The sequence below is a fragment of the Amblyomma americanum genome, chromosome 6 (genome assembly GCF_052857255.1).
Source record: "Amblyomma americanum isolate KBUSLIRL-KWMA chromosome 6, ASM5285725v1, whole genome shotgun sequence".
Lineage (NCBI taxonomy): Eukaryota > Metazoa > Arthropoda > Arachnida > Ixodida > Ixodidae > Amblyomma > Amblyomma americanum.
Genome location: NC_135502.1, coordinates 84,648,764 through 84,675,112, shown reverse-complemented (window position 1 = coordinate 84,675,112; position 26,349 = coordinate 84,648,764). Strand labels below are relative to the sequence as shown.

The following is a 26,349-nucleotide window of genomic DNA, read 5'->3' as shown; positions in this document are numbered from 1 at the left end:
TGGGGAAGCAACGAGTACTTCGATGGCCCAACGTCCGGTCTCTAAATTGCGGAGCGCAGTTAATATACCAAGGATTCATTTGATAGTAACAGATTTTAATTCGTCTCTTGATAAAAAGTTGCAGCACAGAGAAGAAAATAACACACACGCCCATCGCAAGTTTATATACGCGTGTTGGTGTGTAAGCATATATTGTGAGAAAACTGCGTATAAAGAATGCCGTGAAGCCATATAAGCTTGCAAACTTGAAGATGTATAACACTCACTTCGCTTATGTCACAACAATTACTATAAAATAAAATGTATTTTTAATGGTACCGCATCCATTCTTTATTTTGACATAAACACTATGAGATCACGCTAATTGCACTTACGCTGACCATGGTTCCTTGTTTTTCGCTTATGCAATCAACAAAGTAGAGTGCAGCCTTTAAGGCTTTTATGACGCTGCCCGAAAGAGCGGTGCAGTACTATAGCACAGAGTTGCCGCAGTCCTTCATTGCAGCGCAACTCTACCACTCTCTGTTCGTGATCACCAGTGCGTCAAAGTCGAGAGTGAAGGACGTTCACCGAGCACCCATGTTTCTCCGCACTCATCGGAGGAAGCAATAAGAAAGACAGAGAGATAAAAAGAAGGTAGAGAGAGTAAAAAGGATCCTGTTGCCAGGGGCAGCGCACCACGCCGCCTACTCTGCGGTCACATTAGTCATCGGCCTGCCGGCGGAGGCGGTAGTTTCTTCGCGTTGTTGTTTGTTGCGATGGCCGGGCGCCCTTGTGTGTGTGTGCGTGCCTCTTCTTCGCTGGACGCCGAAGCGCTTTTCCTCAGCCAATCTCTGCCAATTTATCGGCTCCGCGTGCGTGGGCATGCTCAAAATGGGGGGACGGCCTGCAGAAAGCCCGATTTATCTACAGCACGCCCGATGCCTTTCCTGCCAAGCCTTTTTCCTCCCCAGATTCCCCCCGAACCTCCTGGCTACCGTTTTTCTCAGCCTCAGGTTCAAACCAGCTGCGCCATTCCGGCCGGGCTCTACTCTCCGCAAAAAAGTTTCAGGTCTTTTCGCCGGTTTCTCCCTTGGGCCCCGGCGATCCTGGAACCGGCGCGATATATTACGTTCAGGAGTCGGGACGTACACGGAATTCAATGGGCACCCGAATTTATAAGACCATTGTCGTCCCCATCGAACTCATCATGCGGAGAGAGAGAAAGAAAGAAATCTTAATGAGACGAAAGGAGCGTGGTCTGTTTGCCCGGCGGCACCCTCTGCTTTGTGTCGCAACCTGGAGGTAAAGTATTAGCGGCGCTACTTCCGGAAATAATGTTTGTTGAGCAACAACCTATTGGCTCTCAGTCTGCGCGTAAATGGGATTCGGCTGATCGGATTAAATTGGTCGAGGAGTGCGTTGCGTATAGTGATTTGGCGCGTATGAAATGGTCTTTGGAGCACAGAAAGCTATGCAATATCGTTACTACCAACCCTTTTTTATTTACCGGCTGTAACACGCATTCATGTGATGGCTTATTATAACTTAGATTGATTTGATATAACGTCATCAAACTGCTGCACACACTACAGCATTCGTAGAGCAGCGCGAATTCATCGCAAAAAGCCCGGCACTGTCGATTATCAACAAATCTTATTAGAGCTTTGGGATCAGAAGGCAGACAAAGTCATCAAAGCTTTTTCTTCTGTGTATTCTGCCTTTGTTCGGGATAAATTACCGCTCTTTTAACTGAGCTTTTATCTCTTTCTTTCTTGCAGGTTTCAATAATTCCACGTTCCGTAACGTTGTCGGCAACCCAAAGGTCACAGTTCAATTGAATGAAAAAGCTGTACATGCAAGTGAAAATACTTTTGACGCGTTGACATACTTCGCAGTCGAAATATAATATAATAAAATAACACGAAAAAATGACTGACGGGCAGAGCTTTTAAAACCATACATAGAAAGAACGGTTTTAATTGATCGGCGAGTGGAATTGATTCCTCTGGCATTGGTCTAGTGAAGCATTTTCGTTCCTAGAAGTATCTGAGAAAATCAGCTTACTCGCAGTGTAGCTCCCAATCCGCTTTCCTAGAGAAAGTGCTCCACCTGTATCGTTTTGAGGCAGTTGGGACGTCGATATAATAAAACCGATTCCCCGCGCATGAGCGACGCAGCCATGCGAAATGTGCCAGGCACGAAAAGTATACCAAAAGCATTCGTGTCTTCTCCTTCCGATTGATTCTATCTAAACGGAAATACATCGTTGCAAGCATTTTGTGATTGCAATTCTGATAAAGCAGACGGCTATGTGCTCCTTCCGAGAACCTCCGTCATACCAGCGCACTGTGAATAAAGTGCCGAACAATGTGATGGTTCAAGTTTGCTATATTGTTTTGTGTTTTTTTTAGCTACGTGATCTTCTTCAACTCCTATCTTTATTGGCTTATTATCAGCTTAAGAAACGAGCAGCGAATTACGAAAACTAAGCTAAAAAAAGGGTAGATTTGTTATATAATATCTACTATGGCTACTAAATAAAAAGCAGATATAGTAAAAGAACCAACAGTATTAAGATATACAAGTTATACTCAATCGTCTTATCGATGTCCAGCTGCGTAAAGTCGAGACAGAAAGTTAGTTTTCCTGTGGACCTTGTTGACATTCTTCCCCTGCAGAGTCACATTAGAAGTTCCTTAGCACGAACAAGAAAATACACATAAGTCTATAAACCTCAGAGAAATCGGCTTGTATCATTTTTTCCTATTTGCAAAATTTATTCGCGCACATTCACAAATGTGCCGTTTTGACAAAACATAAGGTTTACTTACATGAGAAGAAGTCTACAGTGCACTTAAACCAGCGTGGCGATTGCAGCAGCGGTTGATTCGTGATAATTATTACCGCACAATCCCAGTTTCCGAGCAGCTTATCTACTCTGATGAAGATAAAACTAATTTACAGTCAATCTATTACTGCCGCTTAGCGTAGCTTCCTGCTCGCGTTGTTTCCTTTGCACTTGTGCTCAGGAGTTAATATTCATTCATTCATTCATTCATTCATTCATTCATTCATTTTTATTTGTTCTTCACAACATGACGTACACATTGTGAAAGGGGCCAAGAAGAAAAGCCGTTCCTTTACAGGATGCTCAACCTTGCAAGCTACACTTTCCAGATGAAAGATACACCTTCGCAATGTTTTGATTCGCAGCAGTCGTTTCAAGCAAATGCTGCTCAATTAAGTCAAATTCCAAGCTGCTTACTGAGCCCATTTTTGATGAAATGGAAGCTTAATTGATTTGTTATGATGTTGAACAGATACAATGTGGCGTCTCCTGTGAGTGGACCGATGGACTGCTTCAGAAAGGTTTAGTCACCTAATTTTCTTAAAGTCAGTGTCAAACTGTCTGGTGGCCTGATTATCGCAGGGAACGCTTAGGCAATTGTGGGCACCTACGGTGAATGAGAAAATTTTTTCGGGTAAAAAGAAAAAGACGAGATGCACAGCATTATTCACTGACACATGTTGTGAAGAGGGCGCAGGTCATGCATATATGTCCTTCTTATCTGATCCATCTATCTCTAAGCAGCACTCGCAAAATATGTTATACAGGCATCATAAACCTGAAGCTGTATGGTAATAAAGTGCTGATTGTCCTGTGTCACAACTGCAATTTTAATATGCACATCATAAGTATAGAAAGAAAGATTCTGTAATGTATACTATGATCACTCATATAAACGAACTTTCCAGCTTGAGAAGGAGTTCATTCCGGAGCCTATAAGCGCTGACGACCCAGCATTATTGCCTGGTGGCTGCAGAAAAAGAGTTTTTTGAGTTGTCCTCGTGCAGGTGAAGGTCGAACTTGAGGTCACATGTTAACGAAGATAAATGACCCTTGACTGTATTCAAAACTAAACGAAAGCTCGCTACGCAGGAGTGTTAGTCATCAACGATCGTACTGCAGGAATATTTGGGAGTACCAAGTAAGGAAGCGAAAATGTATACATAGAAACGCTGGTCGATTATTAAGGCAAAAGCCAAAAATGGCAAGTGTGGAATATGGTTACGGTTCCTGGAGTGAATTTCGTAAGTGTTTTTGTACCGAAGGTATTGAGTATAATGAGATTGAGCACAAACTAAAGGAGGTCTCAGAGATTGCCCTTAAATGCTCACGCAAAAGGGACAAATAAAGCACCACTGGAGGGGAGGACGTGGACTTGAATTCTCTTAAATTGGGCAATGCTGAAACAAATTTGTTTTCAAGAACGATGTTGAAGAATGGACTGCTATGGTTTCTAGCAATTCGTATGTGAAGAAAATTTGACTCACAGCGTAGATAAAGCAATAAGTAGTAAATAAAGCTGCACAAGAAAAAAGTTCTAAGAGAGGCCATTAAGGAAACATTATATGTTATTTAGGCGCATGTTTGCCAAAAGGCGTCGGTGAAGAAAGCCGGATTATATTTGTATGAGACAGAAAATACAAATTCAGATACAAATTTTTGCGAGAAATGTCCGTGTGCAAGATATTTCAACTTTATAATGACATAATATATATGGAGATTCAAAGTAGCAAAATTTTTCTGCAGGATGATTTACACAAAATGCGTGTCTATAATTTGCTTCGAGAATACCTCAATAAACATCTTATGGTTTTTCTGGTCATCATTAGGTTTAAAAGTGCTAAGAATGCAAAAAGCTTTATGCGCTAAAAACGATGAGAAAACTGAAAACTTTGCGCCACAAGTCACCATTTTGCTTGAGAGAAGAAGCTTATATAATACGCCTTCCAAAATTCATCTTATATCTGCTAAAAACTCACCGGAGTGAGCCTGGGCACTACACGGAGTACTCTCATGAACAGAGAACTTTGCATTGCACCGGCCTGTTTTGCGACGCATTTCGGCACTGCGATAGAATTGGACAAACTAATATGGCATTTTGCGACAGATTTAAGGTTTCAGGAAATTTTCTGTGCCTGCGTAGCTCATTGTATCAGGCTAGGAGCCGCCCAGAATTGAGAGCTAGAAGCAGGCAGCCAATTTCAGCAAACTAACTTGTCGCCATTCATTGATCGGGAATGACTTGTTGCTCTTAATGCCGCAGTTTCGATAATTACCTGTCTAGGTGTCTCCTGGTTTGTGCCCAAACACAAAGCGCACTGTTTGCCCAGAGTGCCTGTTTACTTAAAGCAACTACGTAGAAATTAGTGGGCTTCCTTCCGTTTCAGAGAACACGTAAAGCGTCCTCGTCAAGGGTGCAAATGGTACCTTAAAAATTGCCGCGCTACATGATAGTCATCGTCATCATTCAATTCAATTCAATTCACTTTCATTTATTTCCCAGAAAATTCTATCTGGCTACCTGGAATTGAAGCTGTAGGTATATAGCTTGACGAGGCCCAGGGAGCCGTTGCAAGGAACAGCGGCAGACTCAGTTCAAAATCGTTACATGCACAGAACAAAAGCAGATTCAGCTGACAATCTTTACATACACAAAATAAAAAACTGAACACATAGTCAGGTTACAGTTTTCACAAAAACAGGACAGTGAAAAATCACAAAATCATTATTGAAAATACGGAAGTTCAAAAAACAAATTTGCAAAACATACAATGGAACAGCTGTACTTGGGCGCGAATGAGAAGTCAGGAATTAGTTCTGAAGAAACAATTCACGCAATGCTTTCTTAGTAGGCTTATTTATATCTTTATATCTATTTAAAATTATTGGAAGATTGTGCTGTAATGCTTGGAACTTATAGTTAGTTCGAAAATGTGGAATTAACCAAGTGTCTGTGTTGCGAGTATTAATTGTGTGATCGTTCTGTTTCAATAGCTCAGTGCCTTCTTTCATTGACCTAAAGGATAACGACAGATGAAATGAAAGCAACGTACGGAATTCATACATACTTCGAATTCCTAACACACTGAACGTTTCAAAAGCTTGTCGTGTGGGGCTTAGAGAATCAAGATTGGCAATGTGACGTATGGTTTTTTTTTTAAGAAGGTAAATTTTTTCTAGGTTGGTCATCATCACCATCTCCACAACCAGCCTGATTATGCACATAGCAGAGCTAAAACGTCTCATAATGATCTCGAATAAGCGTGCTCGGGAGCCAACTGTCGCCACCCAACCTTTACAAATTAATTTACCTAATCTCTTCACTTGAACTTCTCTCGGCCCAAGCTAGGCTTCTCTTTCTCACAATCCACTCCGCAACCCTACTGGGTTGTCGGACAGGAGCACCAGTTTCCGTAGCTCTGTGTGTGCCAAAAAATTATTTCAGAATCGTTTCCTGTTGATCGTGTCTTTGCTAACGTGCCGATACGTTTTAGACTTGAGAGACGGGTAAAACGCACAAAACAAAAGCCTGCAAAGGTGTGCTCAGCGCCGCTCCTCGAGGTACGCATTTGGAGCGTTGGATGGGCGTGAATTCCCAAAATGATTTTTTTTTTGTTACTCTGGGAACAAAGCGCCGACTAAAAATATATTGCATGTGCACATAGAACACGGCGATAGGATAAATTCCAGTTTCTTCAAAGTGCATCTATGAGAGTCCTCAATTCAAGAAAAACCACCGATATTTTTAGCGCATTAGTTTGCGAGGAAGTCACGTGGTGGCGCCACTCACCCGCCTGTCTAAAGGTGCGCCTTCATGAGAAACATGCAGTTTTTCCTAGAACTAAAATTTCGAACCAATTATGAAACTAACCCTTACTGGTTTTGAATATTTTCTTTGAGAAAATATTGTAAAATCATCCAAACTAGAAAAAAAAAGTGTCACTTAAACCACTTCTTACCAGTCAACACGTTCGAATCCAGGAAAATAATTAATGTTCTAATAAGTCCGTACGAGAGAGCGAGAGTTAAGCCTCCACATACTTTTCCAACAGGACAACTACCAGCCAGCCTGATCCTCTTGAAAAAAAGCACTTTCTCCTCTATCCCCGTCAGCTTCGCATCTAGATGAACAGGAAGAGGGACAGGCTAAGAGGAGAGTCGGCAAAAGAGCTTTATTAACGATCTCTAGTGTGCATAAAAAGTTGAAAATACCATGCGCATTAACACTTTAGCATACAGGAATATCGTGTGCACACCATTCTTTCTCGAGACCGTATTAACTCCGCTCATGTTAGGAAGGGCGGTAAGTAATATTAGCGTATGGTTGAAAGGTAACACAGATTTAATGCGTGAAATGCACAACAGTGTTGCCGTTTGTCTTCCCCGTGTGCGATCTCTTCAGTCCGCTCATTTTCGTTCGTCCGCACAGGCGGTCAAGTTTGCACGCGCGAGCCTCACTCCGCGTCTTCTCGGTACCTCTGCCTGTGTGCGGACATCGAACATCGAGAAACGAGTGACCTCTTTCGATGACCTAGAGCTCCAATAAATGAACAAGAAAGGAAGCCCACGCCACTAATGCTGGTCTTAGCTAACCTGGGTAACAAAAGGTGCACCTATGTATTTGCAGGACGAGAAGAGAAGAGCGACGACAAGTTACCTACTGCGTAAATACGTTACTGCATTTCGCAGCGTGAGCTACACTGGCCCAGGTTGAGCAGTCTCGCGTGGCTCCTGGAGAGCCGTGCTGCCCCTGTGCGAGAAGCAGTGACGTCAAACGGCGCGCAGCTGGCGTGCCGGAGCTGCCGCCGCTGCGCGCGCCTCGCCGGTCTGCGCATTCCAGAGGAGTGCCGTCATAGCTGCGGCAGACGCACTGGCGCCGGCGCCTGCCCAGCTGTGCGCCTCCGTTGCGCAGTAGCCAAGTCTGACGCTGCGCCGGAGCCGCTTGATAGCGCCTCTCATTTTGTGCGCATGCGCAAAGGTATCAGTGGGGGTATACATACATCGGGCCGTTTGCCAGTGTGGTATAGCCATAGAGGAGAGCGAAATTGCTGCTCAGCGACAAATGATGCTCAGCGGCTAAGCGTAGCTCGCGCTACGTATCTCCTAGCATAGCCGAGCTAAGCCAGTGCTAATTTTTTATGCATACAGCAGATACAATACAAGCCAAATATCTCTGAAACTAGTGAAAGTATGGGCTAATGCTTTTTTGAACATTTATTCTTGGTGGCGATCATTGCTAAGTTAGTAGTGTAGTTTAAACTCTCATTGCAAGTCATACTTCGAAGAGGAGTTACCATTAGAGGACCAATGTGGTATTCGATATCTTCGGACTCTCCTCCGGCTGTCTCACCAAAAAAAGCGACCACAGGTGAGCTTTACTAAAACAGAGATAAATTTAAGTTGTATAATGGTGGAGCGAATCACTGACCCAAGAACGCAAATATTTGGTCTACGACTCTTTTCCCATGTATTTCACCCCAGTTAAGCCGAGTACCCCGCCTGAGGAAACTTCTACCCAATGGAAAATCGACAGGTTTCTCAGCAGTGCGTGTGATCAGACGCTGCGCCCTCCAGCATGCGAAGGGAATTTTCAAATCACTTAATTTAAGCCCTGCCTAATTTCTACTCACCGCCATTATATTATATTAAATGAAAGCATCCCACAAGCTTTTAGCGGCTTCGGTAGCTGTTGGCTACTACTATATGTGCTCCTTAACGAGGTCTTCACGTCCCTAATCTGGCCTGCTAAATGCATTATAGTAGGTAAGTCAGGCTTAGCATAAATCACCCGGCAAAATACTCGTTCAGCAACCATACTATATCATCAGTGACAATAGTGCTGTCTACTTGGCCGGTTACCCACCCACTGCTGTGGCGCAGTGGCTTTAGCGTTAGCCATCTGATCCCAAGTTGGCCTGAAAGAGTCTCGTGTGCAGTGACCGCTTTTCGATGTAGGCGCAACGCACAAACGCCCGTGTGTTGTGCGATGTCAGCGCATGCAACAGTGCCCCAGGTGGTACGAATAATTCCGGAGCCATCTATTACGACGTCTGTTATGGCCAATATGTCGCTTTTTAACTTTAACCCAACATACCACATATTCTGTTTGCCCACAACCAAGGAAAGCAGTTCCAGCTTTTTCAGTTGTGCAGATGGATGAAGTGAGAAGGAACTTTTCTAGTAGGTATAAGCTCCGCACGAAAAAAGTACGAATTAGAAGGTCGGTGGTGTTTGGCACGGCTGTCCCTTTTGCAGCAACAACAGCGCCTGGAATTCCCTCTGCGGAAACCGGCGTTGGCTTTACCATTGCGCAGTGATATATTATAACCGAAGACAGGAGAAGCAACAGCGCAGAAGCGAAGAAAGCAACGGGCTAGAAGCACGGCAGAACGTGAAAGCGTTGCGCTGTGTTTAGTGAGTTTTGGGTTTTATATTTTTTTTTCCACTGCGATGCTCGTCAATTTTTCCGCTCTCTGTGAGTGGCCAACAAGCATGTGTTTCCTTTATAAGTCTCAACATTTCTCATTCATTGCATAGTTTTTTTGTCATGGCTGAGTGCTTGTGGTGTCACATGATACTTTCTCTGGTTGTCGTCGATTTTTTCAGTGTCGCTGCACTAGCAAACCGTCTTGAAAATTTAATTGGTAAGCGTGCGATCTGATAAATGTTTAAAAATATTGGCATATCTTTGTAGTTCCCGCTATAAGGCGACAAAAGCCAGTTCAGAGCTCAGGGTTTTTACAAGATTTCTATTTTAATCTAGCAAAAAAGTTAGCCCAGGTTACGGCCGCGCCCTGTTGAGTTCGATCATATGGTTACTCATCTAGCACTCGAGCTACGTCACCTGGAATGAGCATAGGTACTACCTTGTAGGAATAGAACTGCGCTCAACAGTGACGCTTATTTTTGCCGGAAAACAGTTATCCGTCTTAATTTTATCTGTTGCGAATAGTCGATGATTCTTGCTAGGATTTACCTTGCTTTCTGATGATCTTTTCAATGTTTTTGAAAAAAAAACTGACACCGTGTAGCGAGTGGCGCTGCTTGCTAAAAACAGCGGATAATTGTAAGGAATATCAAAAGTCTTAATTAATGTCCAATATTTTTTTAATCAAGCTTATGTTTAACGTATTCCTTTGAATAAAATCAAGTGTATCAGTTACTTCCACGCTCATTATATTTGAATTAAAGGAGAAGCAGTTGTTGTTACATCCTTACACTCAGTGATTGCATACGCTGACTACCAAACGGAAAGCGGCATTCCTGTTCCGAAAAATAACGGTTTTAATAGTCCGGCCATGTTTCTCAGCCCCACAAGCAGATTTGCGTTTATTCTGGCAAAGAGCTTAAAATTACCGGAAACAAAATATGTCGGATGAAAATGAGTAGGCCGTTCTTTTTACTAACTGGAAGCCCTCACTTTTTCCCTCAGGGCAACGAGGATGTTGTGCAAGCTGGGATCGGAACATGTGGCTGTCTAACTGGAGAGGGGTCGCTCTAAAGAAAAGTTGTTTCGGATCATGTGATTCAGGCGGATTTAAAACGGATGCTCTCGATGGGGGAGGGCGATGTGCAAGTCAGCTGCTTTTTCTTTTCTTCCTGGTGGGGATGGAAGTGTTGGACTTTTTCATGGAGATTTCTTATATATACTGTAAACTGCAGAACCTTTTTGAAAGATGATATCATTATAAGATCTGTCGAACTTGAAAGCATTCTGCCCGTCCGAAGTTGCTGAGAAGTCAAATGCGATGAATTGTAGAAAAGGTGCCAACTTCATTTCGAGCACTTCGAAGCGGTCTATCGCACTAATATATCAGAGCTTTTCTGAAGCGTTTTATAGCAACTAAAATTAGCAGAGAAACGTAGGTTAAACAAAAAAAAGTGAAATTTCTGTGTACAAATTATTGTTCATTCAGCGCGTCTCTTACACTTGCCAGTGGCGCTCGCATCGTACCTTGCAAAGAGCTTTGCATAAATACTTTCCTCGCATTTATGATGTAGCCTTTTTATTCTGAGTCGGCCCAGTGGCATACGAGAATTTGGATGGTCCTAACCTTCATTAATCACTTCAGTTAAGTCTCGAAGAAGGACGAGCATCCCAAAGGATTTCAGTGTGATTACCTTCAGTGTCGCTGGAATTCTATGCTAGACTCACCTTGTATTGTTAAAAACGACGGCGATAATGACGGCTTACTTAAAAATACGATCGAAGGGCCTTCACTGACCTGCGCATTGCCTTGTATAAGGAACTTCTAGACTACTTTAGTTTCTCTCTTTAAAATAAAAACTAGCTTTTGAGAGCTCTCAGTGTTTACTTGAAATCTCGCAGAAAATATCGTTCACTCTTTTCCAAGTCACCAGTAGCATAAAAATTTACAAGGTGCCTTCAATAGTTTCTACTATTTTTATACACTAGCCATTTCTCATAGCCCTTACACAAATATTCTGAAATGCTACTATATTAGAATAATATACTTGGCACTACTTGTACAATAGCATATCTTTGTCGAAACTCCCAAATTAATGAGTTATGAGCCTGACAAAAATACTCCATAATAAAGAAAAATATTAGGCGCGCTGCCACGTATGCTCTGAAAGCACATATTAAATCCAGATCTTACGCGTAATAATAACAAGCTGCGGCGACAAATCCGTATCGTAGTGCAGCAGAACGTGCTGAAGTACACTGAAGGTGTTTACAAGCAACTTTAGTTGTGTTATAAAGTGTTGCGATCACATGTAAAACAACCTATTATGTCAGCTGAGATATTGCCGAACTTTTTTCAATCGCGTGGTGGGTTCGTAGCAGCAGCTGTACAATTTCGCCGATCTGATTAGATAATCTGCTTGAAATTGACAGTAACCAAGGCGACGTGACAGTGTTTTGAGGACTTCTTACGTTTGTAGTTGGTCGGCTCTTTTTTTTCTGCACACCTAATCAAGAGAGGAAGTAAAAAAGAAAACGTACCTTGAAAGAGACTTTCTTTTCGAGGCAAGGCGGGGGCAGCAATGTGAGCAGACCTTTGGAGTCAACTGTATTGCCGAGTGTTTCTAGTAATGAACCCTACTTGCTTTGAGCTATGCCGTGAATATAATTAGTACATACACTTATCGAGTGGTTGTGATTCTACATCTGTCGTTAATGTTGAAATGATGTTTCCTGTTATCCCGATTTTCATTTTGTAGCATGCGCGTCTCTTCCTAGCCCACTTATAATTCGCAATTTGAATCGAAAAGTTGTGTCGGCTCTTGACCTCAGTCATCATTTGTCTGTTCAAAGGAGCAACTTTCGTTCCATGTTTCGGATATTTTTCTGTAGATCTGAAGAGCCATCACGTTTTTAGTTTACATTATTACAAAGAAATGGAATGTTGCAGAAAGTCAATCATTCTACAAGAGCTTTACCAGTATATTTAGTTGCTCTGGTAATATTGTAACCTGTCAGCAATATTCGCTTCACTACCTCGAGTTCGCGTGCGTCAGCCGCGCCCTTTATTGCACGTGAAACGTCTGATTGTGAGCATATAAATAAAAATACCAAGCGCCTTCATGTCAGCTCACACTCCGCACGGCGCGCTGGTCATTTATCACCAGAACATGGAAATTTAAAATTCGCTGAGTTGTGCAAAAGCTGAGCTTGTTTACTCGATATAATAATTTAGTATATCATCCCGTTGTCCCATTCGCACATGCACAGTAGACAGAAGAATGAAATATGGACAAATAAAGTGAAACTTCCATTTTAGGGTGTTAAGATATGGGCTTTTCATCTGGAAGAGCAGGAGGTTAGGAGGGGGTGCATCACCATGGCAAATATCTGATGAGAGTCACAGGGGACGATACATTAGTACTTACAAATACTGCTATATCGGGGCATTGGGAGGTCTGAAAATAGATATAAAAATTGCGGTTCTGCGTTCAAAAGGTGTTAATGCGCGCTTACTTTGCGATTTAAATCGGTTCCAAAAAGTGATTTCTCCTGCCTCGTACATTCATCTGTGCAGGTCCACATTTTAGTTCTTCTGCCTGCAGTGGAGAGAGTATTTCGACCAGGCCAGCTACGTTGTAGGCACGCTGACGTCTTCTGGCAATGTTAACGACAAGGCGTGAGGTGCATTTAATGGTTCCAAGATCCGTATGAGCAATGTTAGAGACAATTGCACTGACACCCGAATGGGCAAGGACTGCATCACCATGAATTGTATATATTCGTCTCTATGCGTTCTGGAGAATAAAGTGCGCTTTTGTGACCAAAAATCCTGTAAAGGTACTGTGTTCAGTGTTTTCTCCTGAATTTATTGCAGAATGGCATAATTATACGCTGGATGTTTTGTTGGAACGTGCTGCAAGGCAATCGTATTCTCAACTTTCTCCACCATTTTTATTTCATCAAATAATCTGTGTAGTTTTGAGATATTAACATGCAATAATAAAATGTACTTGTCTTTCGCGAGGACGTTGAAAGCGTGTGATAGGGCACTTGTGCTAGCTCATAACACAGGGATCAAAAAGTTTATCTGAATGAATTTCGAAATCTTCCACTTCACAGCGGCTGTCTCAATACTTAAAGGGCTCGAAAGGAAGTGTTTGAGATATTTTAAAATTTTCATTTTACCTTATGACTAAATATTAACTGAGTGATATAACTGGCGTGCAGTGAAACATTCAGAGGGTACCCATAGCAATTATCTTACCATCCTACCTGCGAGACAGCTTTCAGATCAGTAAACTTATGCCTTTCCATCTAATATGAAATTCATTGTGGTTACAGATACTTCAGTGACGCATTGTAAATGGGCTCCTAGGTGCATTCGTCGCGTAGATTTCCTTGTTAAATGTATACAGGCTCATAAGCGCGAACACAACTCAAAGCGAAGTCGTGAAGCGTGCTCATAAAGGAAACAAGTCAGCCCAACATCCTTTCTCTTCAGCTTAAAGCCAAGATGATCATGTATTTTTTGTTAGTAGAAATCCGGGCAATGTAGGTTGTAATGCCACTGAACACAACTTCCGGTGACATGAGTCTGTTGAGCACTTGGCACATTGTTGACCATGCGATGCTCGATTCTGGCAGTAGCCGCGTCCTTGCGAAGATGTCTGCTCAAGAGAATACTCTGGATTAGACACTGCTTCAAAATTATTTTCAGTGCTCTTGTATCAACTTGTTTCAATACAAACAACAAGCTATGTTATAACTGACTCATTTAAACTTCTAAGCCCCCCCCGCCCCCCAGAAAAAGAACGAGTATACATCACAAGCAACATACTACACCCCTGTAAAAGTCTCAACAATCATGCACTCGGAAACACTGCAACGTATGCATAGTGTACTGGCGCTAATGTGCATGTTTTTACGCACTAAGTCACGCACTGATTCAGTACCATAGTATTTTTTGTTCTTCCAACGCTACAGAAAGACGCAGCTGGGGCAGAAATGGACATTGCTGCCAAACTCCTACTGTGAACTTTAGGAAAACTTTTCAGCAATGTTTGCACCTCGTTGTGAGACATCAAAATTTATTTAGGACTTAAGAAGGAATATGCACATTGCATTTTTCGTCACTATAAGAAGTTAAACTAAATTCTTGTTACGTTAACCAAGTTGATTCTATTTGCCAACCTGTTTCATACAACTATTAAAACTTTGATTTTCTCATGACTGCATAGTACAAAGGCTGCTCAAACAGTAACGCACAGTTCATTGCAGTTCGCTAATGATAAGCACGAGGGATATAAACTTTTGCTTAGAAGCTTTGAAGCCTCGGAACTTCGGAAATCATGCTGGATATTTGATTTATCTGAATAACTGCACTGCCGCGATCGTTATTTCCGTGACGTAATTGTAGGTTCGTAAATCCATTGAGTTGTTCCATGACACCGTTTTTTCACAGGCGCAATGAACTCATTGTCAACTTTAACCTATTTGCCGCGCAGATGAGTCTGTACAGTCGTCCAAACGGATAGAAATGAAGATATTCACGTGCATCCTTCCTGATTTGCATCATCTCTATTGTCAAAAACCATGATACATAGCCGGCGCAACTTTTAAATCAAAATCGCTCGATTAGAATTAAGATGGATCCTTCTGCCATACCTGTGTGTTCCATGATTTGTCTTATTTGAATGTGTTTATGAATGACTGATGAAGCTTCATCGGTTCTGTCGCTTCGCGGCCTGCCTGAACGTGGCACGACCCGTATATAGCACTCACCATGCCGAAATATCTGAAGCCATGAAAACACATCATTGCGATTCTTATTGTTGTCCCCTTAGGCTGGCAACACTTTACTTCGAATTGATGATGGTGAGATATCGGCGGATTGGTTGAATAATTCAACCACTGCACGTTGGCGTTCTGGTATCGGGCTAATCTTCCATTGTGGCTTACGTGGAACAACACGAAATGAAAATAAAGCAAGGTTTAGGGCGGCAAAGACCAATGCTTCTGCCTACAAAATTTCGTTTCCCTAATGCTGACCATAGCAGGTCTGCTGCATATTGTGCGTTACTTTTTGACCTACCATTCTACATTTATGTCCGGGCATTAAAAGCCAGAGTAATGCAGAAATTTTTTTTTTGGTGCACGCCTAAACCCAAGGTCAGCGCAAAGAACACAGCCCGCGAACATTGCGGGTGGAACACAGAGTAATTTGCCTCTCAATAGAAAAGTGTCTGCTTCAGTGAACATGTTCGACAAAATGAACATACACGACCATTGCTTGAAAAGTATGGTGTTATCACTTCACTGATATATCCCAGCACAACTGAATGTTCCAAATAATGACGTAAGTCAAATTGGCTAATGTTTCTGTTACCAAAAAACCAACCGTATTTCCCCGACGCAATAAGCCAAAACAGATATTGAGAATTATGGTTCAAGCCACGTATGATACCTATTTGTGAGGTGCCGAATATCTGGATTGTAAGACATGCATCCAAAATTAGCAACCGTTGCGTTACCGAGGAAATCACTTTACTGGAATGAAAGACAAATTGCTTACCTTTCTGGCCGCTCAATATACGAGGGTGCAGTTCTGTTTTATATAATCTATGTCGACTGTTTCACTTGGCATCGTTCTCAGTGAACACAGCCGAAACGTTCCTTCTTTCTAAGCGCACTTGGGAGAGTCAAAAACATCGCCACTCAGAGGAACCATTCAGTCATGCATCGACGCGCTTTGCTATATACACACCACCAGTTCACAGTTTAGGAGACACTGATCACGCCGAATGGTTTTCATTCTGGAAAGAATAAAAAAAAGACACCTATTCAGTATTGCTTTCATCAGAGTTTCATACGTACAAGTTTGGCACACAGTGGAGACAAATTTTAAGGCATCTGTGTCCATAAGAATTTGCGGGACTAATTTTTTGTTGGCAAAAAAAGCTCCTGCGCAACCAAGTGGATGTTGCTGCTTTTTCCTGGTGCGCGGTGTTGAGGCTTCTGATTTCCAAAAGAGAGTCTATACGCAGTGTCCTACTATTGATCTTCAATACGATTTAAATTAACAATGCCCTTATACGGTAAGGACATGAAATCTAGCTTGTAGACCTTAATATGCGTGACACCTAAATTATTGACCCAGTAATGCCACAAAGAAACTGACACGGTCACTCAGGGCAGAGTGTGTTATATACGCCTAAGAAGAGTTATGCTACCAGATAGTACCGAAAAACAAAACAAAATTTATTCTTGTGTTGTGGACTGCAAAGCGTAATTATCTGGTTGTCGCGTATTTCGTCGTAAATTGTTTATTTTATAAAAAAGTGGACCAACCAGCGAGCGTCCATTTTCGCAGGATCCATGGATGAAAGCTAATCCCAAAGGGATGGATTTCGAGGTGGCTAGACGGTGCTCTCCATCCGGTTGCCCGTAACGAGCGGTGACTCCGAAGTGTGGGGCCTGAGGCTGTCGGCCTCGTCGATGTCCTCGGGACCGCCGGGTATCTGGTGGCCCGAAGGGAGAGGCCGCAGAGCAGATGTACGCTGGAAATCTATGCGCCCATATTCGGCTGCCCGAAAGTCTTCTAGGCCTGTCCGATGGGGCCGCGGAAGCGTCGCCGGCACGCACGTACCCGACCTTGAGAGAGATAGCTCGACGTAGGTTACATCCGAGCCCGCAGCTTCCTGGCTTGAGGCATGCTGCGAGGATACAAAAAGAATGACTGTTCACCAACATCTGCAAAACAGTACGCCCAGAGCAAACTTTCAGTCATATTTACGTTGTTCAATAAGCCAGAACGTGCATATTAGAAATATCAAACGAAATGAAATAAAAAAATGCAGTGCACGAAATAGCATTACTTTACAGCCTAATATCGCCGCGTCCTTCTCTGCTGCAAACAATGAGAATATTGGGTACGTTTTCTACTTAGCGCGCTTATCCTAGGTGGCTAAACAACCTGAACGACCACTGGGCGTTTCATTCCTTGAGCTGATATCACTCATAATTATTCAGGCATCGATAACAACGTGTCAAACATTAGTGAGCAAATTTATGGAATGCTATTTATGTTTGTTAACGATGAAAGTGTGGGGTTAAGCAAGATTTAGAGCTTGTGCTCGCTAATTAGGCGCCGAATTCAGAAAACTTGTGGCTCGCAACGAGGAGTCATGGCTACGCGACGCCCTGACGATGGTTCTTTCGCGGAGTTATAATAGCTAATGGCTCACGTCCAGAAATATTGAATTGACTCCTACCCTATACTACAGGAGGCATCCAGAAATATTGAATTGACTCCTACCCTATACTACAGGAGGCATCCTAAGTGATATACTCTTTTTCTATTGTATCACACAGAGAACAAGCTCGTAGGAATTTTTGCTGACGTTGTAAGAGGAATGCATACGGTTTCTTCGTCTTCAGCTTTACCACCAAATTTTACCTGGCCATTAGTATTAGCCTTGGAAAACACCTATCAGCTATTAGTCTACATTGCTATGAAAGGCAAGCCTATGCAATGCGTCTCTGTCGCAGTCTTAACCGTTCATTGCTTACATTGTCACTACATTGTTCGCAAAACTATACTGATTCACTACGGAAGAGGTGCGGCAAAAAACATTATAACTTTGCATGTGCGTTCATACATGAACCGATGCCTTGATAACTTAATGCTCTGAGATGGCAGCACACTTGCCGTTGTTACTGCCGCGGAATTTATTTTCAGACATGTTGCCTGTGCAATCTGTTCACCGTGGTCTATTATCTTACCATCCTCACATTTGCTTTCGGGAAACGTGTCGCAGTTTCTGTTCCTGAAACCAGTCTAGCTTTAATAACTGCTTGTATTTTTGTCCCTGACTTCAACCTAAAACAAAAGATAGAGTTTTAACGTAGTTAAACCGAGTAGGCATGCGAAAGCAAGCGTTTAGCCTGATTGGCTCATGGTTTCACGTTGCTGGGTCATCGGCAGGTCTGGCGACGATGTTAGACTCAGCTTAAGCTCTGATCTGTTCACGCCGCAGACTGAAGTTGATGAAAGCAACGATGTGCAATGCCCAAGGCGAGAGAGTGTTGCAGTTTAACACGAGGCGGGATCGGCTGCGGCGATAGCATAGTGCTCTCGTGCAGTGGCCAGCGGAGCTGACCTCTTCGTGCCGCCATTGGTCAACCCAGTTGCGGCAATATTTATTTTATTTATATATTCAAGGTCAATGTCATGGCCAAGGCTTCAGCGATGGCCAGGCTTTTGCAGCTTTGGTCATGAAGTAGGGCCTACGCGCTAAAAACCTGCAGTTCAGCCGTAGAAAATTGGGGACGCATAAAAAATCGTTTACCTCTGCGTCTCATATTAAGATGGTGATCAGTCCCATGTTTTAGCAAACGTGTTTTCATCTTGTGAGGCAATGAGAAAGGACTTTATGGAATGATACTGGGAACCTTTTGTCTGGTTCATTTATAACAATAAACGACTCATTTTCGTATAAAAAAATTGTGGTTGAAAAATAATGTATATAAAGAGAACAAATTAGATACAGGCAAAAAGGGGCATGTCGGAGAGGGTTCTTAAAAGAAGACTCATAAATTTAGTTAATTTTCATTCATAGATATCGCAAAGCGGAAGGCGTTCTCACCTTGCCATTAGCGTATTTACTAGATGGCAACGTTCCACAGTGACTGATTTCGCTAGGTGCAAGAGGCAGGCCGTAGAAGTTTTTCACTGTGTTCTTCTCATATGCTTTCTTGTCCTCCAACTCTTCATCGTAGGCTGAATAAAAAAAAGAAAGCAGCGCTCAAAAATAGTTTTTCTATTTCAACAATAACGTGGGTTTTTCGAGAAACTTGAAAAAATGACGTTCACTTGCACTCGTCTATATGCCATATTGACGGCTGGTATGCCATATTGACGGCACGTAGAAACACTTAGGGGTGCACTGTACCAATTATAAGGCATCTTGTATGCAAGTTGCGTAGAGAAACGATAAGGCCATGTCTTCAGACCGCAAAGCAGCGAGGGTGTTTTCTGAACTCTAGTTGCTAACAGTGTCGCAACAATTGCTGTGTTTACTGAAAATGACATCCCTGGCGCAAATAGCACCTTCACTAGATATATCTAGATGGAAATATCGACATACGGTATGAAAGGTATAAACAAGAAGCGTGGCGATAGCGCAGCAGCAAAAAGACATTTTAGGAATTATGAGTTGAAACATAGCACTGGCCCCTTTTCTGAATATGATTGCAACAACGCAATGCGAACTCTTGTTCGCTGGAAACCCCAGAGACAGCGCCCGCTGTAACCACTCTGTCTGACACATAACACGCAGTTCTCAATTAGTTATTCTTAGTGTAATAAAACTGCAAATCTGCAAAACATAAGTCACCACAGAGCATGCCACTGTGGTAAGCATGTTGTAAAGGCGCCAGCTTTTGTTCTTTGTCTAATTGATGTAAACATTTGTTACAGTGACCACTGTTCAGCGCAAGTTCATGTAAATAAAAATCGAATTGCCTGCATTTGTCTGATGACAGTACATCCAAGAAATGTTGTTCCTGAAATGTATTTATAGAAGGACACACACACACACACACACACACACACACACACACACACACACACACACACACACACACACACACACACACACACACACACACACACACACACACACACACACACACACACACACACACACACACACACACACACACACACACACACACACACACACACACACACACACACACACACACACACACACACACACACACACACACACACACACACACACACACACACACACACACACACACACACACACACACACACACACACACACACACACACACACACACACACACACACACACACACACACACACACACACACACACACACACACACACACACACACACACACACACACACACACACACACACACACACACACACACACACACACACACACACACACACACACACACACACACACACACACACACACACACACACACACACACACACACACACACACACACACACACACACACACACACACACACACACGCGAGAGAGAGGGAGAGAGAAGAGAACGGGAGAGAGAGCCACTCAGAACTGGTTTAATTTGCAGAAACCACATGCATGCATATAAAAAAAGACAGTTTTTTGAGCGATGCTTATCGTGTACGACTTGATGTGGGAATATGGTCCTTGCGCAGGCGCTGGCTGACTGTATATATATGCACGTATGTGGTTTCTGAAAGTTAAACCAGTTGTGAGTGGCGCTCTGTCCCGTTCTCTTCTCTCATGCGTATGTGTGTGTGGTTTTGGCGCCTTTAAAGTACAATGATCTATAGAAGATATCTCGTTCTCGGTTGAAGCCAGTCTATCACGCAATGCTTTTCCCTTCAGATATTAAAAGTAAGATTTGAGCTATTCATAGAGTACGCACAAAATTTGTGGAACATTTTTAAACGAAAACTGGATTCCTTCTTCATTTTTCTATTGAACGTACGCATCCTTCATGCCCTTGCTGTATGATTATTACGGTCGAGCCCAGTTATACGAACCTGTCACGCACGTTTCGTTCTTTGTATCCGAAGTCTGTAGTTTGTAGATTTTCTATGTTACTGTCAAAATTAAAAAAAACGAATAAATGCATTTATTTCTTTAAAAAGTTCGTTATGCACGTTTATTTCTCCATTCTCCATAGAGAGTCCTATCACGGCGCTTTCCAAGCTCTCCAGCGTGGTCACGTGCTCCCCGCAGAGGTCCATGCTCGCCTACTGGCCGCTTTAGGGGCTCAATGTATCTAATCGCGGTTGAAGAATCGGCGACAGCTAGTGGTAGGTCGCCGCCCTCGCAAAAAGAGTCACTATTGTCTTCGCCCCTGTGCTGTGGCCCGACGCCCCCCCCCCCCCTCTGCACCCCTCCCGCCCGCCTTTCTCCTAGACCTACATACCACCCTCCGAGTTGCATCCGCTGCGGCATCCGCCGTCCGCACCTCAGGAGTGGTGGTGACGCCTAGTCACCAGCGACTGACCTAGTCACCCACCGACCTAGTCACCAACGGCATCGGCACCGCCTAGTCACCACCAAAACATTAAAGATGCCGGGATGTAGCTCGCGCAGCGCACTTGCACGCAGTTTGTAGTCTGCGCAATGTCTGCTTGACACGGGAGCTGCTCCAAAGTAGAAACCAAGTTGTGCAGGCGAAGTATGCCAAGTGACCAAGTTGGCCAGGAAGGCATACCACCCGACTGTTATTCAAACATTTCCGAAAGACTACAGTATAGGTACATTCAACGCTGGCCCCGTCTCGGCCCACCACGCTTCTCCTCCCACTTTGCACACTTTGCGGGACCAGCACACACGCAGGCACTGACACAACCTGTAGCCCGCCGACACGCTCTTGGCCCTCGGTTAACAGAAATTTCAGTGTCACCTTTTTATTTGCGCATTTTCGGGTCACCATGATCATGATGGAGTGATGTCAAGGGGGCTGAGATACGTTCATTGGTACCCGTGGGAGCCAGTTTACAGCGCCTCGTTTGCCACAACCGAGTGGTGCGATCGCGGTCACTCGTTCTGAGTCGCATTGCCGTTTCTATGATATGTGTCTCGAGGGTAGCACCGCCTTCGTTCGCAATAAGCTGGCGTTGTTTGTAACTGCTTGCGGCAATTACAAGTGGGCTCGACAGTACTATTATAATTATCTCACTTGGCGACAGAATAAAAGCACTGTTGTATCCACTGAGACACCTGTGAGAGCATAAAAATTAGGCTTTTTCCTCTAGACAGAAAACATCTGCAAATAGACGTTTATAAGATCATTGAAAAAAAAAACTAGAGGCATCAGATGGAACAAGACCTGTTTACATGAAAATATGTTTCCATAACGTCTCTATTTTAGGCGTTTCAGGAAATCCTGTCTTACTGAGGGGAGTTGCTGGGATGATGTCCGGACCCCGACCATCAATGTCAGCAAATTCTTCTCCATCTTTCTTCAGTAGGCTCTGCGACCTGAAAGCACCAAAAATAAGTAAATTATACGCTCTCAATATTATAATGTTCCTCATATCTAAGGTCTTTGAGGTAATAAATAAATAAATAAATAAATAAATAAATAAATAAATAAATAAATAAATAAATAAATAAATAAATCAATAAATAAATAAATAAATAAATAAATAAATACGTATAAATCAGAAATCGGCAACCTTGTGATAAAAAATAAGCGGTAATTTGGCGTTGCTGGAATCTTTTAACACTATAGAAACCAAGCTGATCAGCAAAATGTCTTTACAGCAAGTAGGCCGACTTCGGCTGGATAAGCAGTCCCACTGTCACAAGCGGAAACGCCGGCGTTTATCTAAAGCCTTGCAGAGTGAAGCCTCCGCCCTCCAGAAGCATCACTTGCCAGCCACTTCCGCTGCTCACCACCCTAGCCGGGGGGCTGCCCACCCTTGCACCATCACCCTCGATCCGCCACCTAACCCCGCCACATTTACCCTGCCGGAGCGCCAACCACCGTCCACCTAACTTCGCCTTACAGGTCGACACCCGCTATCAAGCCATCAACGCACCTACTTCCACCCTTTATGAGGCTGTCACCAAGCAGAAGCTCATACAGCAGCGGAACGAAGGCGCGATGGCGAAATCGAATTTGAGGACGGAGCAGGAAAAGCCAGCTGCCATCCAGAAGGAGCACTCACCACAAACCTCCCGAACCCACTTCCTCAGGCTAGGGGTGACTGCCACTCAGCCGCCCACTGCAATCCTCGACTCATCTGCGCCCACCTTCATCCTCCAGAAAAATTAGGGCATAAACAATAATCTAAAAAATGAGAGAGAATATTTGCCTAAATTGTATAAACGTGTGAAAGCAGAACTGCATGAACGTGGGCTTGTCTCGCTAATTTGCTCTTGGCTTTCTAATGTTCCTGGTTAACTTTGAGCGAACGTGCGAGAAGCAGGGGTTCTCTCGGGAAACGTGGCCACAGCGCTTGCTCACTTTGTTACCCGGCGAGGCGGCCGACGTAGTCGCTCGCTTGAAGAGAGAGGAGGCAGAGGATTTCGACCAAGTGAAATCGAGTCTGCTAAAAAAGTACAGGCTGTCAGCGGAGGCGTTCCGTCGGAAGTTTAGGGAAAATGAAAAAGGCAGAAATGAGTCATATACAGAGTTTGCCTACAGGCTTATGTCAAACATGCAGGAGTGGCTCAAAGAAGAGAAAGCGTTTGGTGACCACGAGAAAATTCTGCAGTGTTTCGGGCTGGAACAGTTTTATAGTCGGTTACCTGAGAACGTGCGGTACTGGGTCTTGGATAGGCCAGACGTTAGTACAGTGGCTAAAGCCGCCGAGCTAGCCGAGGAGTTTGTGACGCGTCGGGCTCGCGGAGCTAAGGACGGTCAAAAGGGTGAATTTGGCTCCAAGTCTGAGAGGCCGAAGTTCACACCCATGAGAGCAAGGGGGGACACGCGTAGTGCGGATGCGAGTGAAAGCAGTCCGACCGAACGTAAGGAGACGGCGGCAGCCGAAGCCGAACGCAGAAAGCGGTTCGAGGCGAGGCAAGCGCGCGTGTGTTATACGTGCCAGAAGCCGGGTCACTTTTCGGCGCAGTGTCCAGAAACAAAAAGAGAAGTCGTGTGTTTGTCATTATGTAGCACTGACGAGAACATGAAGCTTCTCGAGCCTTACATGCGAGACTTCCTCGTGAACGGGAAAGAGTGCCGAGTGCTTCGTGATTCCGCAGCTACAATGGATGTAGTTCACCCCTCTTACGTAGAACCCGATATGTTCACGGGCGAGTGCGCATGGATCAAGCAAGCAGTGGAAGCTCACAGCGTGTGTCTGCCCGTAGCAAAAGTGCTTATTGAAGGACCTTTCGGAGCACTTGAGACTGAGGCCGTAGTGTCATCTAGGCTGCCCCCCCAGTACCCGTACCTATTTTCGAACAGGTCCGATCACCTCCTGCGCGAGAAGGGGCTTTTGTTTGGTGAGGCTAGCGTTCAGGCCTTAACCAGACCGAGAGTTCGGGAGCTCGCTGCAAAGGCGGTAGTTGCGGGGCCGACGTTGTCGAACAATGAGAAAGGGTCGGAGGCGCAGCAAGCTGATATTCAGAGCACGTCAGAACTGAATAAAATTGAGCCTGTAGCGTTGAAGGCACCAGGTACTGGAGAGGAAATGCCCGACACGGGAAAGTTAGAAGAGCTTCCGATCGAGCTTCCGGGACTAGGCTCAGTGACGAACAGGGAAGACACTGATCAGGTCATTAGTGACTTAATCATTAAAGCACCGCTGTCAGCTGAGCAGAAAACCGAACTACACCAACTCTTACAAGAGTTTCAAGGTCAGTTCTCTGAGAGGCCTGGTAGGACTTCTGTCCTTACTCATGATATAGAACTTACCTCCCCAGAGCCAGTACGATCCAAGGCGTACCGGGTGTCACCCCGCCAGCGCGATATTATGGAGGCTGAGGTAAAGAAAATGCTACAGCTCGGTGTTATTGAGGCAGGTGAGAGTGATTATACCTCCCCTTTGATTTTAGTTGAGGTACCGGGCAAGGAACCTCGTCCTTGCGTCGACTACCGCAGGCTTAATTCCATCACTAAGGATCAAATTTATCCGATCCCTAACATCGAGGAGCGCCTTGAGAAAGTTAGTAGCGCTCAGTTTATTTCCACCCTAGATCTTGTCAGGGGTTATTGGCAAGTTCCACTTACAGAAGAGGCTAGTAGGTATGCGGCGTTCATTTCACCAATGGGAACATTCCGTCCTAAAGTTTTGAGTTTTGGATTGAAGAACGCGCCATACTGCTTTTCAAGCCTCATGGACAAAGTGTTGCGGGGACAGGAAGAATTCGCTTTACCGTATTTAGACGACGTAGCGATATTTTCCGCATCCTGGTCTGAGCATATGGCACACTTGCGGGCAGTGCTAACCCGCCTGCGCGAAGCGGGCTTGACAGTCAAGGCTCCCAAGTGCCAATTAGCACAGGCCGAGGTTGCCTACCTCGGTCACGTGATTGGACAGGGTCGTCGCCGGCCCTCTGAAATAAAGGTGGCCGCTGTGCGAGACTTCCCGCAACCGCGTACGAAGACCGATATTCGGTCGTTCTTAGGTGTCGCCGGCTACTATCAGAGGTACATCCCCAGGTACTCCGATATCGCGGCTCCCCTGACGGATGCTCTAAGAAAAACAGAGCCCCAAACAGTCGTCTGGAGCGAGACCAAGGAAAGAGCTTTCAGCGCCCTAAAGAGCGCCCTAACAAGCCAGCCTGTGCTACGATCGCCAGACTACACAAAAGGGTTCGTTGTTCAGTGCGATGCTAGTGAGCGAGGCATGGGCGTTGTACTGTGCCAAAGGGACAATGGAGAAGTGGAACACCCCGTCCTGTATGCTAGTCGTAAGCTGACCTGTCGTGAGCAGGCGTACAGCGCCACTGAGAAAGAGTGTGCGTGTCTCGTGTGGGCCGTTCAGAAATTGTCATGCTACCTAGCCGGCTCGAGGTTTATCATTGAGACGGATCACTGCCCTCTCCAATGGCTGCAGACCATATCTCCCAAAAATGGCCGCCTCCTGCGCTGGAGCCTCGCTTTGCAACAATATTCCTTTGAGGTGCGTTACAAAAAGGGGAGTCTCAACGGTAACGCCGATGGCTTAAGTCGAAGCCCCTAACGTAGGAATCCGCCTCAAAGTTGTTGGTTACTGATGTTTTCTTCCTGAGGCAGGATTTTTAACATATTGCTTTTGTTTAGTGTTTCAAAGTGATTATGTGCTTTCTAGTGCAATTTTCCAATTTGTGGACGCGTTCTGAGTGCTGCTTGACTACTGTAAGGAACTAGGCAGTAGTATAAAAGGGGAAAGAGCCTGGCAGAGCTTAGTGAGGGTTGTCTCGTGCTTGCTGACTGAGCGGTTGCGTTTCGGCGTAGTTCTAACGCTTGCTGGGAACGAGCACAAAAATGGCAACTCTCCTGAAGTGACTTTGCAGTGCCCTGTGTGATCCTGAACCTGAGAACGAGGCCTTCTCTGTGCGCTGCGCTCAAGCAACGTCGAGGGACGACCGGTTTCGTTTACGA

General features: G+C 44.3%; 1 protein-coding gene across 1 annotated transcript in view; it reads right to left on the bottom strand.

Moving 5' to 3' along the window:
* Window positions 1-13,753: 13,753 nt before the first annotated feature.
* Window positions 13,754-26,349, bottom strand: part of LOC144093807 (neural cell adhesion molecule 2-like) — a 235,776-nt gene continuing 223,180 nt past the window's right edge. The window contains exons 12-16 of the mRNA XM_077627512.1: window positions 22,207-22,292; window positions 18,905-19,038; window positions 16,608-16,972; window positions 15,832-16,072; window positions 13,754-13,927 (exon numbers count right to left, since the gene is read on the bottom strand). Coding sequence (XP_077483638.1) covers window positions 16,676-16,972; window positions 18,905-19,038; window positions 22,207-22,292 — 517 coding nt within the window. The 3' untranslated portion in view covers window positions 13,754-13,927; window positions 15,832-16,072; window positions 16,608-16,675. The remainder of the gene's footprint in view (window positions 13,928-15,831; window positions 16,073-16,607; window positions 16,973-18,904; window positions 19,039-22,206; window positions 22,293-26,349) is intronic.